The sequence below is a fragment of the Tachyglossus aculeatus genome, chromosome 21, assembly GCF_015852505.1.
Source record: "Tachyglossus aculeatus isolate mTacAcu1 chromosome 21, mTacAcu1.pri, whole genome shotgun sequence".
Classification (NCBI taxonomy): Eukaryota; Metazoa; Chordata; class Mammalia; order Monotremata; family Tachyglossidae; genus Tachyglossus; species Tachyglossus aculeatus.
The window spans coordinates 53106763-53123215 of NC_052086.1; the positions used below are offsets into that span (position 1 = coordinate 53106763).

General features: G+C 43.7%; 1 protein-coding gene across 3 annotated transcripts in view; it reads right to left on the reverse strand.

The window, feature by feature from the left end:
• Nucleotides 1–13418, reverse strand: part of LOC119942542 (CREB binding protein) — a 211747-nt gene extending 198329 nt beyond the window's left edge. For all 3 annotated transcript variants that reach the window (XM_038763376.1, XM_038763377.1, XM_038763375.1), the window contains exon 1: nt 13037–13418. In XM_038763376.1, the coding sequence (XP_038619304.1) occupies nt 13037–13121 (85 nt within the window). In that variant the 5' untranslated portion in view covers nt 13122–13418. The remainder of the gene's footprint in view (nt 1–13036) is intronic.
• Nucleotides 13419–16453: the final 3035 nt, after the last annotated feature.

The window sequence follows — 16453 nt, forward strand, 5'->3', positions numbered from 1 at the left end:
AAAGTTTTGGTCCGGTGAAATGCAAAGGAACAGGGAAGAGGAACCTGCAGTAGTGCAGTTTAGCAAGACTCCCGGCACAACATACATGATAATAATAATAATAATCATAACAATAATAATAATGGCATTTGTTAAGCACTTACAATGTGCCAAGCACTATTCCAAGCGCTGAAGTAGATACAAGGGAATCAGGTTGTCCCACGTGGGGCTCACAATTTTCATCCCCATTTTACAGATGAGGTAACTGAGGCACAGAGAAGTTAAGTGACTTGCCCAAGTCACACAGCTGATCAGTGGCGAAGCCAGGATTAGAACCCAAGCCTGTGCTCTTTCCACTATGCCACGCTGCGAGGACAGACCATTGGCCTAAACTGTTCCCCGTCACAGACGGTGGCTCCAAAGACTGTTCGGAGGGAAGATGTGATGCTTGTCCTCCTCCATCTCACCCTCAGTGTTACGGACAGCCCATCTACTACCCCCGATTTTTCCTACTAATAATCCATCACTGACCGGTAATCCAATTACCCTGGAAACCCTTACTGACTTTTCCTACATCCCCAACTTGCCCTCTGACTACCCACTACGAATCTCTCAACAATGAAGTTATCCACACCTTTCCCAAGCCTACTGATACTTTCTTGCTTACGCTACTTCCCGTAGTAGCAATTCCATACGCTCCCCATTGGCTGAATGAAGAAATGTTTCTCTTTGATTTGATCCAACTTCCTCCGTATTTCTAAAACTGCCTGAGTCCTGGAGTTGGGGGGTTTGGTGAACAATAATTCCACATTAACCCTGTCCAGACCTTAACCTCCTCTTTCCAGATCAAAGCATCGGAGAAGCAGTGTGGTCTAGGGGAAAGAGCAGGGACCTGGGAATCAGAGGGCCTGGGTTCTAATTCTGACTCCACCACTTGTCCGCTGTGTGATCTTAAACAAGTCACTGAACCTCTCTGTGCCTCAGATGCCTCAACTGGGAAATGGGGATTAAGCCGACGAGCCCCACGTGTCCAACCTGATTATCTTGTATCTACCTCAGCACTCAGTATAATGGCTGGCACACAGTACACGCTTAACAAAAACCCTAACAAAAATAATAACAGGGTCCTAAACTTTTCAGTCCATTCTCACCTAGAAGTGGCTCCATCCTCTGGATCACCCCGATTCAAAGACATCTATTATTGGCTGCATGGTTAGGAAAGCCTCTAAAATCTTGGGGACCCGTGATTTTTTTAAAGTTCAAAAAAAGGAAGATGACAAGTCTACACATAAGGGTGGATTGAGTCTGATTCTTAACTCTCTGATGAGACGCAGGACAGCCCTGGGACCTGAAGAAATAGGTAGCCAAAGTGGAAACCCTTGCCCACATCAGGGAGATCTGTGGCAGCAGCCTAAGGCCTTTACAGGGCAGTGTTACTTCCCAGCAAAACCATGGCTTGGACTGGAGCAGTCTTGAGGGTGGCAGTGATGCAGCACAGCCTAGTGGAAAGAGCACTGGGCTTAACAGTTCAGAACCCAGAGGGCCTGGGTTCTAATCCCAGTTCTACCAAACTCTTGCTGTGTGACCTTGGGAAAGGCCCTTAACTTCTCGGGGCCTCAGTTTCCTCACCTGCAAAGTGGGATTGATACCTGTTCTCCCTCCCTGAGCCCCATGCAGGACAAGAGACAGTGTCCGACCTGAGTAGTCTATCTACCCCAGTGCTTAGAATAGCGCCTGGCACATAATAAGTGCTCAGCAAATATCACAGTTGTCATTATTTATTATTACTCTTATTGTTCTTCCACAGGTGGCAACTGAGCATTGCCAATGGCTGCGGAGACTACTGGGTCTGGCCTGACAGAATTGCCCGGGGGTGGGCCAGGGAATTCCTGCCGAGCAGAATGGAGCAGAGCAGACCCCCAATTCAAGCCAGGTTTTCCACTTCAGATGCCGGACCTTCTTGGCCCTGGGGCAAGGTAGTCCCCAGCGAACAAACCAAGCCCAAAGCGAGGGTGGTGGAAGCACCTAGCCTCGTGAAGTGGGACCAAGGGGGGGAAAGGCACTGCATCACCATCAGCTCTTCCTTGAAAGGGAGGCCCCACTTGGCTCAGAGCCCAGGGCAATCGCCCTGCCTAACCCACCCCCATTCCTCCAGTCCTGAACGTAGAGGAAAAACCTTTTATTGCATTTTCAGCGTCTGGATCGGCGCACTGATCTTGTAAAGACAAAGCTCTTATTCATGGACTCATTTTTCCACCTTGAGATGAGCCACTTCTTCACTAAGAAAAAAGATCAAGTTTTTCTTTCACTTGTTAAAGAGAACATTTAAGAGTGACTAAAGAACACCGCTACTGTTTTCCCAATAAGGGTCAGCCATGCCACATGTTACTCTCCAAAATCGAATTCTGGGCAACACTGCGTAAGAACGGAAGAGTCGGTCTTACAGAATTGATAACCGTACAACTGGATTTTGATTTTACGTATGCAAAATAGTTCAGCTATAATTTGCATAAAGTACTGCAACTTTCAAGCACTCCAACAACAAGCCGCGTTTACTCCTTGGACACTTTTTGGGAAGTTTACTATTGGGTTATAAAGGCTACATTTAAGACAAACTACACAAACACTTAAATCCCTAGCTACGTGCCCGAACGTTTTTAACCACACGCGACAAATAGAAAAGAGGAAATACCGTGGTTATCTACTATTCACTACTGAAGTAGAGTTGAGAATATACAAAGACCCAATAAATGAAAACAAACAAAAAAAAAACCCCATAACTTTGAAAAGAATTAAGCCCAGAGCAAAGTATCTTTACAGATATACTTCACAAACAATACTATCACCTTACCCATTATGGACTCCAATGCTTTTAAAATTGTAAATTCACAGAGTGTCAAATAGAAAATGGCCCAAGAGTTTACCGGGGACAAAACCTATCCCAAAAGTGCTACTAAGTAAAGGAATGATAATCTCCCAAATATTCAAATGTGTTTTAACCACAGGAGTATTACCAGTCTACTGAAGACCTAGATATTAGTTGGAATTGGTATCCTTCCTTTTCAATGCTCTGTGCAGAGATGAGGGGTGAGAATTTGGTTGAAATTTCCTAGCTTTCATTTTTAGTGCGACTTCCATCCTTACTTCGGATCGGCAAATGCGATTTCGACCCAACATTGGGGTTTGGCCCAAAGGCAGGCCTTCTGCTGGCCAGCCGTGGCCCTCCTGATCCCGAAATGGCTAGGAGAGCGTGCTAGACGGGTGAACAGTAAATCAGAAAGCCGTCCAGATGCGTCCCCCCGACTCCCCGGGTTTCAGACCTCCCCGAGGGATGGGGTGGGGGGGCCTGTTTCTGGTGTCAACCACCGGTGTTGCTTTCAGTTTGGGGTTTAAAGTTCAGAGGGTTGAAGAAAGCATTTCGGTGCCTCGTCCTTTCGACGTGAAGACTTCTTCCCTCCCCGGGGCCCACACCAAGACGAGCGGCTGGATGGATGCAGGGCTCACGTCCCAAGCCTGGCCAGAACCTCGAGCATATCAGACGGATGCCCGGCTTGACAGCCGCTCATTCAATCGTACTTACTGGGCGCTTACTGTGTGCAGAGCACTGGACTAAGCGCTTGGGAAGTACAAATCGGCAACACGTAGAGGAAGTCCCTACCCAACAACGAGCATGCTATAAACAACCCAAGCGCGCTCCTTTTGGCCCCACTGTCACCTCACTTTTGCTCCCCAGGACTGTCACTCGGCTTGCACGGAGCCAAGCGAAGCCACATACGCGCACACAGACACACACACACACACAAACACACAGAGACACACCACCCAAATCCCACCAGGTAAGGGCACCTCTTCACCACCACCCCCGTAACCAATCCCATGGGCTGGTCTGTTGTCATTCTTCTCCAACGCCGGGCAGAGATAATACTAATGATGTTGCTATTTGTTAAGCGCTTCCTATGTGCCAAGCACTGTCCTAAGCGCTGGGATCCCTAACCGGGCCCAACGCTTGGAGTCGGGGCTGGGAGAGGCGCGGTGGGGTCAGCCGCCCGGGGCTTCTTGCCTCTTCGAGTTGCAAGTCCAGAGGCCGCCCAGAGTTCCCCTTTTCTGGCTCGGGCCGCTCGCCCTCCCTCCCTCCTTCCCACCACCCCTTTCACCCCGAAAAGTTCTCCGGGGGAGGGCAGGTCTCCACGGCCCTGGCCCCCGGCCCCTTCTGGGGCACCCCAGAACCAGCGGGGCTCAGTGGAAAGAGCCCGGGAGTCAGAGGCCGTGGATTCAAATCCCGGCTCCGCCACTTGTCAGTTGGGTGACTTTGAGCAAGTCACTTCACTTCTCTGAGCCTCAGTAACCTCATCTGGAAAATGGGGATGAAGACTGGGAGCCCCCCATGGGACAACCGAATCACCTTGTATCCCCCTTATTATAATAATAATAATAATAATTATTATTATTATTATTATTATTATTATTAATCCCGGCTCCGCCACTTGTCAGTTGTGTGTCTTTGGGTAACTCAAAACTTCTCTGTGCCTCAGTTCCCTCATCCATAAAATGGGGATTAAGACTGTGAGCCCCACGTGGGACAACCTGATTACCTTGTATCCCCGCCCGCAGCGCTCAGAACAGTGCTTGGCACATAGAAAGAGCTTAACAAATGCCATCACTATTATTAATCCCGGCTCCGCCACTCATCCGCTGAGTGACTTTGGGCAAGCTGTAACTTCTCTGCGCCTCAGTTCCCTCATCCGGAAAGTGGGGATGAAGACTGGGAGCCCCACGTGGGACAACCTGATCACCTTGTATCCTCCCCAGCTCTCAGAACAGTGCTTGGCACATAGTAAGCGCTTAATAAATGCCATTATTATTATGAACAAATGCCATCACTATTATTAATCCCGGCTCCTCCACTTGTCCGCTGAGTGACTTGGGGGCAAGTCACAACTTCTCTGCGCCTCAGTTCCCCCATCCGGAGAGTGGGGGTGAGGACTGGGAGCCCCACACAAGGCAGGCGGATGACCTCACATCTCCCCAGCGCTCAGAACGGCGCTGGGCACATAGTAAGCGCTCAAATGGCACCGCTATTACTATTATCAAAGCGACAGTCTTCTAGACCGTGAGCCCGCCGTTAGGTAGGGACCGTCTCTAGATGGGAGAAGCAGCGCGGCTCAGTGGAAACAGCCCGGGCTTTGGAGTCAGAGGTCATGGGTTCAAATCCCAGCTCCGCCACTTGTCAGCTCTGTGAGTTTGGGCAAGTCACTTAACTTCTCTGAGCCTCAGTTACCTCATCTGCAAAATGGGGATTACGACTGTGAGCCCCCCGTGGGACAATCTGATCACCTTGTAGCCTCCCCAGCGCTTAGTGCTTTGCACATAGTAAGCACTTAATGAATGCCATCATTATTATTATTATTACTTAACTTCTCTGGGCCTCAGTGACCTCATCTGTAAAATGGGGATTACGACTGTGAGCCCCCCGTGGGACAATCCGATCATCTTGTAACCTCCCCAGCGCTTAGTGCTTTGCACACAGTAAGTGCTTAATAAATGTCATTATTATTATTATTATTACGGTGCCAGCTTAGAACAGTGCTTTGCACATAGTAAGCGCTTAATAAATGTCATTATTACGGTGCCAGCTTAGAACAGTGCCTTGCACATAGTAAGCGCTTAATAAATGTCATTATTACGGTGCCAGCTTAGAACAGTGCCTTGCACTTAGTAAGCGCTTAATAAATGTCAGTGCCAGCTTAGAACAGTGCCTTGCACATAGTAAGCGCTCAATAAATGTTATTATTATTATTACAGTGCCGGCTTAGAACAGTGCTTTGCACATAGTAAGCGCTTATTAAATGGCATTATTACGGTGCCAGCTTAGAACAGTGCCTTGCACATAGTAGGCGCTTAATAAATGTCAGTGCCAGCTTAGAACAGTGCTTTGAACATAGTAAGCGCTTAATAAATGTTGTTACTATTACAGTGCCGGCTTAGAACAGTGCCTTGCACATAGTAAGCGCTTAATAAATGTCAGTGCCAGCTTACAACAGTGCCTTGCACATAGTAAGAACTCAATAAATGTTATTATTATTATTATTACGGTGCCAGCTTAGAAGAGTGCCTTGCACATAGTGAGCACTTAATAAATGTCAGTGCCCGCTTAGAACAGTGCCTTGCACATAGTAAGCGCTCAATAAATGTTATTTTTATTATTACGGTGCCGGCTTAGAACAGTGCCTTGCACACAGTCAGCGCTTAATAAATGTCAGTGCCAGCTTAGAACAGTGCCTTGCACACAGTAAGCGCTCAATAAATGTTATCATTATTATTACGGTGCCAGCTTTGAACAGTGCTTTGCACATAGTCAGCGCTTAATAAATGTCATTATCATTACGGTGCCAGCTTAGAACAGTGCCTTGCACATCGTAAGCGCTTAATAAATGTCAGTGCCAGCTTAGAACAGTGCCTTGCACATATAGTAAGCACTTAACAAATGTCAGTGCCAGCTTAGAACAGTGCCTTGCACATAGCAAGCGCTCAATAAATGTTATTACTATCACTACGGTGCCAGCTTAGAACAGTGCCTTGCACATAGTAAGCGCTTAATAAATGTCAGTGCCAGCTTAGAACAGTGCCTTGCACATGGTAAGCACTCAATAAATGTTATTATTATTATTACGGTGCCAGCTTAGAACAGTGCCTTGCACATAGTCAGCGCTTAATAAATGTCAGTGCCAGCTTAGAACAGTGCCTTGCACATGGTAAGCACTCAATAAATGTTATTATTATTATTACGGTGCCAGCTTAGAACAGTGCCTTGCACATAGTCAGCGCTTAATAAATGTCAGTGCCAGCTTAGAACAGTGCCTTGCACTTAGTAAGTGCTTAATAAATGTTATTATCATTACGGTGCCAGCCTAGAACAGTGCCTTGCACACAGTAAGCGCTTAATAAAATGTCAGTGCCAGCTTAGAACAGTGCAGTGCACATAGTAAGCGCTTAATACATGTCAGTGCCAGCTTAGAACAGTGCTTTGCACATAGTAAGCGCTTAATAAATGCCATTATTATAACAGTGCCTTGCACATAGTAAGCGCTTAATAAAATGTCAGTGCCAGCTTAGAACAGTGCCTTGCACATAGTAAGCGCTCAATAAATGTTATTATTATTATTATTACGGTGCCAGCTTAGAACAGTGCTTTGCACATAGTAAGCGCTTAATAAGTGTCATTATCATTACGGTGCCAGCTTAGAACACTGCCTTGCACATAGTAAGCGCTTAATAAAATGCCAGTGCCAGCTTAGAACAGTGCCTTGCACACAGTCAGCGCTTAATAAATGTCAGTGCCAGCTTAGAACAGTGCCTTGCACATAGTAAGTGCTCAATAAATGTTATTATTATTACGGTGCCAGCTTAGAACAGTGCCCTGCACATAGTAAGCGCTCAATAAATGTTATTATTATTATTACTGTGCCAGCTTAGAACAGTGCCTTGCACATAGTAAGTGCTCAATGTTATTATTATTATTACTGTGCCAGCTTAGAACAGTGCCTTGCACACAGTAAGCGCTTAATAAATGTCAGTGCCAGCTTAGAACAGTGCCTTGCACATAGTAAGCGCTCAATAAATGTTATTATTATTACGGTGCCAGCTTAGAACAGTGCCCTGTACATAGTAAGCGCTTAATAAATGTCATTACTATTATGGTGCCAGCTTAGAACAGTGCCTTGCACACAGTAAGCGCTTAATAAAATGTCAGTGCCAGCTTAGAACAGTGCTTTGCACATAGTAAGCGCTTAATAAATGTCAGTGCCAGCTTAGAACAGTGCCTTGCACATAGTAAGCACTTAATAAATGTATGCCAGCTTAGAACAGTGCCTTGCACATAGTGCTTAATAAATGTTATTCTTATTATTATTATTACGGTGCCAGCTTAGAACAGTGCTTTGCACATAGTAAGCGCTTAATAAATGTCAGTGCCAGCTTAGAACAGTGCCTTACATGTAGTAAGCGCTCAATAGAGGTTATTATTATTATTATTATGGCGCCAGCTTAGAACAGTGCCTTGCACATAGTAAGCGCTTAATAAATGTCAGTGCCAGCTTAGAACAGTGCTTAGAACAGTGCTTTGCACATAGTAAGCGCTTAATAAATGCCATTATTATAACAGTGCCTTGCACATAGTAAGCGCTTAATAAAATGCCAGTGCCAGCTTAGAACAGTGCCTTGCACATAGTAGGCGCTTAATAAATGTCAGTGCCAGCTTAGAACAGTGCTTAGAACAGTGCTCTGCACATAGTAAGCGCTTAATAAATGCCATTATTATAACAGTGCCTTGCACATAGTAAGCGCTCAATAAATATTATTATTATTACGGTGCCAGCTTAGAACAGCGCCCTGCACATAGTAAGCGCTTAATAAAATGCCAGTGCCAGCTTAGAACAGTGCCTTGCACATAGTAGGCGCTTAATAAATGTCAGTGCCAGCTTAGAACAGTGCTTTGCACATAGTAAATGCTTAATAAATGCATTATAACAGTGCCTGGCACATAGTAAGTGCTTAATAAAATGTCAGTGCCAGCTTAGAACAGGGCCTTGCACATAGTAAGCGCTCAATAAATGTTATTATTATTATTACGGTGCCAGCTTAGAACAGCGCCTTGCACATAGTAAGCGCTTAATAAATGTCATTACTATTATGGTGCCAGCTTAGAACAGTGCCTTGCACATAGTAAGCGCTTAATAAACGCCATTATTATTACGGTGCCGGCTTAGAACAGTGCTTTGCACATAGTAAGCGCTCAATAAATGTTATTATAATTATTACGGTGCCAGCTTAGAACAGTGCCCTGCATATAGTAAGCGCTTAATAAATGTCATTACTACTATGGTGCCAGCTTAGAACAGTGCCTTGCACACAGTAAGCGCTTAATAAAATGTCAGTGCCAGCTTAGAACAGTGCCTTGCACATAGTAAGCGCTCAATAAACGTTATTATTATGATTATGGTGCCAGCTTAGAAGAGCGCCCTGCACATAGTAAGCGCTTAATAAATGTCATTACTATTATGGTGCCAGCTTAGAACAGTGCCTTGCACACAGTAAGCGTTTAATAAAATGTCAGTGCCAGCTTAGAACAGTGCCTTGCACGTAGTAAGCGCTCAATAAATGTTACTATTATTACGGTGCCGGATTAGAACAGTGCTTTGCACATAGTAAGTGCTTAATAAATGTCAGTGCCAGCTTAGAGCAGTGCCTTGCACACAGTAAGCGCTCAATAAATGTTATTATTATTACGGTGCCGGCTTAGAACAGTGCCCTGCACATAGTAAGCGCTTAATAAATGTCATTACTATTACGGGGCCAGCTTAGAACAGTGTCCTGCACATACTAAGCGCTTAATAAATGTCATTACTATTACGGTGCCAGCTTAGAAAAGGGCCTTGCACATAGTAAGCGCTCAATAACTATTATTATTATTATTATGGTGCCAGCTTAGAACAGCGCCCTGCACATAGTAAGCGCTTAATAAATGTCATTACTATTACGGTGCCAGCTTAGAACAGTGCCTTGCACACAGTAAGCGCTTAATAAAATGTCAGTGCCAGCTTAGAACAGTACCTTGCACACAGTAAGCGCTCAATAAATGTTATTATTATGATTACGGTGCCAGCTTAGAACAGTGCCTTGCACACAGAAAGCGCTTAATAAAATGTCAGTGCCAGCTTAGAACAGTGCCTTGCACATAGTAAGCGCTCAATAAATGTTATTATTATTATGGTGCCGGCTTAGAACAGCACCCTGCACATAGTAAGCGCTTAATAAATGTCATTACTATTACGGTGCCAGCTTAGAACAGTGTCCTGCACATAGTAAGCGCTTAGTAAATGTCATCACTATTACGGTGCCAGCTTAGAACAGGGCCTTGCACACAGTAAGCGCCCAATAAACGTTATTATTATGATTACGGTGCCAGCTTAGAACAGCACCCTGCACATAGTAAGCGCTTAATAAATGTCATTACTATTACGGTGCCAGCTTAGAACAGTGTCCTGCACATAGTAAGCGCTTAGTAAATGTCATCACTATTACGGTGCCAGCTTAGAACAGGGCCTTGCACACAGTAAGCGCCCAATAAACGTTATTATTATGATTACGGTGCCAGCTTAGAACAGCGCCTTGCACACAGTAAGCGCTTAATAAAATGTCAGTGCCAGCTTAGAACAGTGCCTTGCACATAGTAAGCGCTCACTAAATATTATTATGATTACGGTGCCAGCTTAGAACAGCGCCTTGCACACAGTAAGCGCTTAATAAAATGTCAGTGCCAGCTTAGAACAGTGCCTTGCACACAGTAAGCGCTTAATAAAATGTCAGTGCCAGCTTAGAACAGTGCCTTGCACACAGTAAGCGCTTAATAAAATGTCAGTGCCAGCTTAGAACAGTGCCTTGCACACAGTAAGCGCTTAATAAAATGTCAGTGCCACCTTAGAACGGTGCTTTGCACATAGTAAGCGCTTAATACCATTATTATAACAGTGCCTTGCACATAGTAAGCGCTTAATAAAATGTCACTGCCAGCCTAGAACAGTGCCTTGCACACAGTAAGCGCTCAATAAACGTTATTATTATTATTACGGTGGCAGCTTAGAACAGTGCCTTGCACACAGTAAGCGCTTAATAAAATGTCAGTGCCACCTTAGAACAGTGCCTTGCACATAGTAAGCGCCCAATAAACGTTATTATTATGATTCCGGTGCCAGCTTAGAACAGTGCCTTGCACACAGTAAGCGCTTAATAAAATGTCAGTGCCAGCTTAGAACAGTGCCTTGCACATAGTAAGCGCTCACTAAATATTATTATGATTACGGTGCCAGCTTAGAACAGCGCCTTGCACACAGTAAGCGCTTAATAAAATGTCAGTGCCAGCTTAGAACAGTGCCTTGCACACAGTAAGCGCTTAATAAAATGTCAGTGCCAGCTTAGAACAGTGCCTTGCACACAGTAAGCGCTTAATAAAATGTCAGTGCCACCTTAGAACGGTGCTTTGCACATAGTAAGCGCTTAATACCATTATTATAACAGTGCCTTGCACATAGTAAGCGCTTAATAAAATGTCACTGCCAGCCTAGAACAGTGCCTTGCACACAGTAAGCGCTCAATAAACGTTATTATTATTATTACGGTGGCAGCTTAGAACAGTGCCTTGCACACAGTAAGCGCTTAATAAAATGTCAGTGCCACCTCAGAACAGTGCCTTGCACACAGTAAGCGCCCACTAAATATTATTATTATTACGGTGCCAGCTTAGAACAGCGCCTTGCACACAGTAAGCGCTTAATAAAATGTCAGGGCCAGCTTAGAACAGTGCCTTGCACATAGTCAGCGCTTAATAAAATGCCAGTGCCACCTTAGAAGAGTGCCTTGCACACAGTAAGCGCTTAATAAAATGTCAGTGCCACCTTAGAACGGTGCTTTGCACATAGTAAGCGCTTAATACCATTATTATAACAGTGCCTTGCACATAGTAAGCGCTTAATAAAATGTCACTGCCAGCCTAGAACAGTGCCTTGCACACAGTAAGCGCTCAATAAACGTTATTATTATTATTACGGTGGCAGCTTAGAACAGTGCCTTGCACACAGTAAGCGCTTAATAAAATGTCAGTGCCAGCTTAGAACAGTGCCTTGCACATAGTAAGCGCCCACTAAATATTATTATTATTCCGGTGCCAGCTTAGAACAGTGCCTTGCACACAGTAAGCGCTTAATAAAATGTCAGGGCCAGCTTAGAACAGTGCCTTGCACATAGTCAGCGCTTAATAAAATGCCAGTGCCACCTTAGAAGAGTGCCTTGCACACAGTAAGCGCTTAATAAAATGTCAGTGCCACCTTAGAACGGTGCTTTGCACATAGTAAGCGCTTAATACCATTATTATAACAGTGCCTTGCACATAGTAAGCGCTTAATAAAATGTCACTGCCAGCCTAGAACAGTGCCTTGCACACAGTAAGCGCTCAATAAACGTTATTATTATTATTACGGTGGCAGCTTAGAACAGTGCCTTGCACACAGTAAGCGCTTAATAAAATGTCAGTGCCACCTTAGAACAGTGCCTTGCACATAGTAAGCGCCCAATAAACGTTATTATTATGATTCCGGTGCCAGCTTAGAACAGCGCCTTGCACACAGTAAGCGCTTAATAAAATGTCAGTGCCACCTCAGAACAGTGCCTTGCACACAGTAAGCGCCCACTAAATATTATTATGATTCCGGTGCCAGCTTAGAACAGCGCCTTGCACACAGTAAGCGCTTAATAAAATGTCAGTGCCACCTCAGAACAGTGCCTTGCACACAGTAAGCGCCCACTAAATATTATTATTATTCCGGTGCCAGCTTAGAACAGCGCCTTGCACACAGTAAGCGCTTAATAAAATGTCAGTGCCACCTCAGAACAGTGCCTTGCACACAGTAAGCGCCCACTAAATATTATTATTATTCCGGTGCCAGCTTAGAACAGCGCCTTGCACACAGTAAGCGCTTAATAAAATGTCAGTGCCACCTCAGAACAGTGCCTTGCACACAGTAAGCGCCCACTAAATATTATTATGATTCCGGTGCCAGCTTAGAACAGCGCCTTGCACACAGTAAGCGCTTAATAAAATGTCAGTGCCACCTTAGAACAGTGCCTTGCACATAGTAAGCGCTCACTAAATATTATTATTATTATTCCGGTGCCAGCTTAGAACAGCGCCTTGCACACAGTAAGCGCTTCATGTCATAATTATCACGGTGCCTTGCACATAGTAAGCGCTCCCTAAATGTCCCTATTAATATCACCAGCGCTTAGAACAGTGCTTTGCACATAGTAAGCGCTTAACAAATAGCATCATTATTATTATTATTACGGGGCCAACTTGGGCTTCCCGAGCGGTTCGGACGGCGCTCCTCGGGCAGGAGGCGCTCAGTAAGTACGAGGGGAGCGCTCAATAAATACGATTGATGATGATGATGAGGAGTGAATGAACGACCCCCCCCCCGGGGGGGGGGGGGGGAGTCGGTGGGCTCACCTGTGTTGTCGGGGGCGGAGAAGCCGGGCGAGTTGAGTTTGGCCCGCTTGGGGTTGGGCGGCCCGTCCAGCAAGTTCTCGGCCATTTTCGCGACGCTCCGGGGCCCTGAGGAGGACGACGACGACGACGACGATGAGGCGATGAGGCGATGAGGGGGGAATCACCGCCACGGCAACAGCGCCCCGCAGCGCTGCTCGGCAACCGGGCCCGCCCGCCGCGGCCCCCTCATCCCGTCGACGCCCTCACGGACAACGACGGGGCCGTCGTCGTCGTCGCCCATTAACGTCGCTCCCGGGAGGAAGGCGGGCGCCCGCTGAGGCCGAGGCCGCCCGAGCCGTGAGGGAACCGCACAACGCGCCGCCTTCTTCTCCTCCTCCTCCTCCTCCTTCTCCCCTCAGCCCCGCGTCCGTCCGTCCGTCCGTCCCTCAGCCGGGCCGGGCTGCGCGCGCAGGCGCGCGCGCGGGCGGCGCGAGGCCCCGGGGACCGGCGGGGGCCGCCCGGATGGCGCTCGAAGCCCCGCTCGGGTCCGCGACAAGATGGCGGCTGTTGATTCCTCAATTAAAAAAAAAAAAAAAAAAAAAAAAAGTTTTTTTTTTCTTCTCTTTTCCAGGGACCCAACGGGGAGGGGCGGGGGGGCGCGCCGTGTGACGTCACGCGCGCCCCCGACGTAGCGTCGCGACGCACGGCCACGCCCCCCCTCCACCTGCGCCGGGGCGGCGGAAAGAGCCGAAGGCCGACGGCCGGAAGTGGCCGAGCCCGCCTGAGGGAAGGCCTGTCGCCTGCTCGTTCATTCAGTCGCGTTATTATTATATTGATATTGATATTGATTAATATTAACGATAATATTATAATTATTATCAATAATAATAATGGCATTTCTTTATTGTCGCCCCCTTTTACACTGTAATAATAATTTGATATTGATTAATATTATTGATAATATTATAATTATTTTCAATAATAATAATGGCGTTTATTTATTGTCGCCCCCTTTTACACTGTAATAATAATTTGATATTGATTAATATTATTGATAATATTACAATTATTATCAATAATAATAATGACGTTTATTTATTGTCGCCCCCTTTTAGACTGTAATAATAATATAATATTGATATTGATTAATATGATTGATAATATTATAATTATTATCAATAATAATAATGGCATTTATTTATTGTCGCCCCCTTTTAGACTGTAATAATAATATAATATTGATATTGATTAATATTATTGATAATATTATAATTATTATCAATAATAATGGCATTTGTTTATTGTCGCCCCCTTTTAGACTGTAATAATAATATAATATTGATATTGATTAATATTATTGATAATATTATAATTATTAACAATAATAATAATGGCATTTATTTATTGTCGCCCCCTTTTAGACTGTAATGATAATACGATATTGATATTGATTAATATTATTGATAATGTTATAATTATTATCAATAATAATAATGGCGTTTCTTTATTGTCACCCCCTTTTAGACTGTAATAATAATATAATATTGATATTGATGGATATTATTGATAATATTATAATTATTATCAATAATAATAATGGCATTTCTTTATCGTCGCCCCCTTTTAGACTGTAATAATAATATGATATTGATATTGATTAATATTATTGATAATATTATAATTATTATCAATAATAATAATGGCATTTCTTTATTGTCGCCCCCTTTTAGACTGTAATAATAATACAATATTGATATTGATTAATATTATTGATAATGTTATAATTATTATCAATAATAATAATGGCGTTTCTTTATTGTCACCCCCTTTTAGACTGTAATAATAATATAATATTGATATTGATTAATATTATCGATAATATGATAATTATTATCAATAATAATAATGGCATTTATTTATTGTCGCCCCCTTTTAGACTGTAATAATAATATGATATTGATATTGATTAATATGATTGATAATATTATAATTATTATCAATAATAATAATGGCATTTATTTATTGTCGCCCCCTTTTAGACTGTAATAATAATACAATATTGATATTGATTAATATGATTGATAATATTATAATTATTATCAATAATAATAATGGCATTTATTTATTGTCGCCCCCTTTTAGACTGTAATAATAATATGATATTGACATTGATTAATATTATTGATAATATTGTAATTATTATCAATAATAATAATGGCGTTTATTTATTGTCGCCCCCTTTTAGACTGTAATAATAATATAATATTGATATTGATTAATATTATTGATAATATTAGAATTATTATCAATAATAATAATGGCGTTTATTTATTGTCACCCCCTTTTAGACTGTAATAATAATATAATATTGATATTGATTAATATTGATAATATTATAATTATTATCAATAATAATAATAATGGCATTTATTTATTGTCGCCCCCTTTTAGACTGTGAGCCCACTGTTGGGTAGGGACCGTCTCTATATGTTGCCAATTTATCCTTCCCGAGCGCTCAGTCCAGTGCTGTGCACGCAGTAAGCGCCCAATAAATACGATTGATGATGATGATTATTTATTTTATTTGTACCTATCTATTCTATTTATTTTGTTAGTATGTTTGGTTTTGTTCTCTGTCTCCCCCTTCTAGACTGTGAGCCCGCTGTTGGGTAGGGACTGTCTCTGTATGTCGCCAATTTGTACTTTCCGAGCGCTCAGTCCAGTGCTCTGCACACAGTAAGCGCTCAATAAATACGATTGATGATGATGATGATTTATTTTATTTGTACCTATCTATTCTACTTATTTTGTTAGTATGTTTGGTTTTGTTCTCTGTCTCCCCCTTCTAGACTGTGAGCCCACTGTTGGGTAGGGACCGTCTCTAGATGTTGCCAATTTGTCCTTCCCGAGCGCTCAGTCCAGTGCTCTGCACGCAGTAAGCGCTCAGTAAATACGACTGATGATGATGATGATTTATTTATTTTATTTGTACATCTCTATTCTATTTATTTTGTTAGTATGTTTGGTTTTGTTCTCTGTCTCCCCTTTCTAGACTGTGAGCCCACTGTTGGGTAGGGACTGTCTCTGTGTGTTGCCAACTTGTACTTCCCAAGCGCTTAGTACAGTGCTCTGCACACAGTAAATGCTCAATAAACACGATTGATTGATTGATATTAATAGTCAGATGATGCATTGGCTTTTTGACTCACCCAAGATCATGCAGCAGACAAATGGCAGCAAACCTTGTGACTCCCAGGCCCCTGCTCTAACCCTATGCCATCTGCTTATCAATCGATGGTTATCGATTGATCTCTGGTATGTACTGAGCGCTCCCTTGCTTTACTTGTACATGTCTAATTCTATTTATTTTATTTTGTTAGTATGTTTGGTTTTGTTCTCTGTCTCCCCCTTCTAGACTGTGAGCCCACTGTTGGGTAG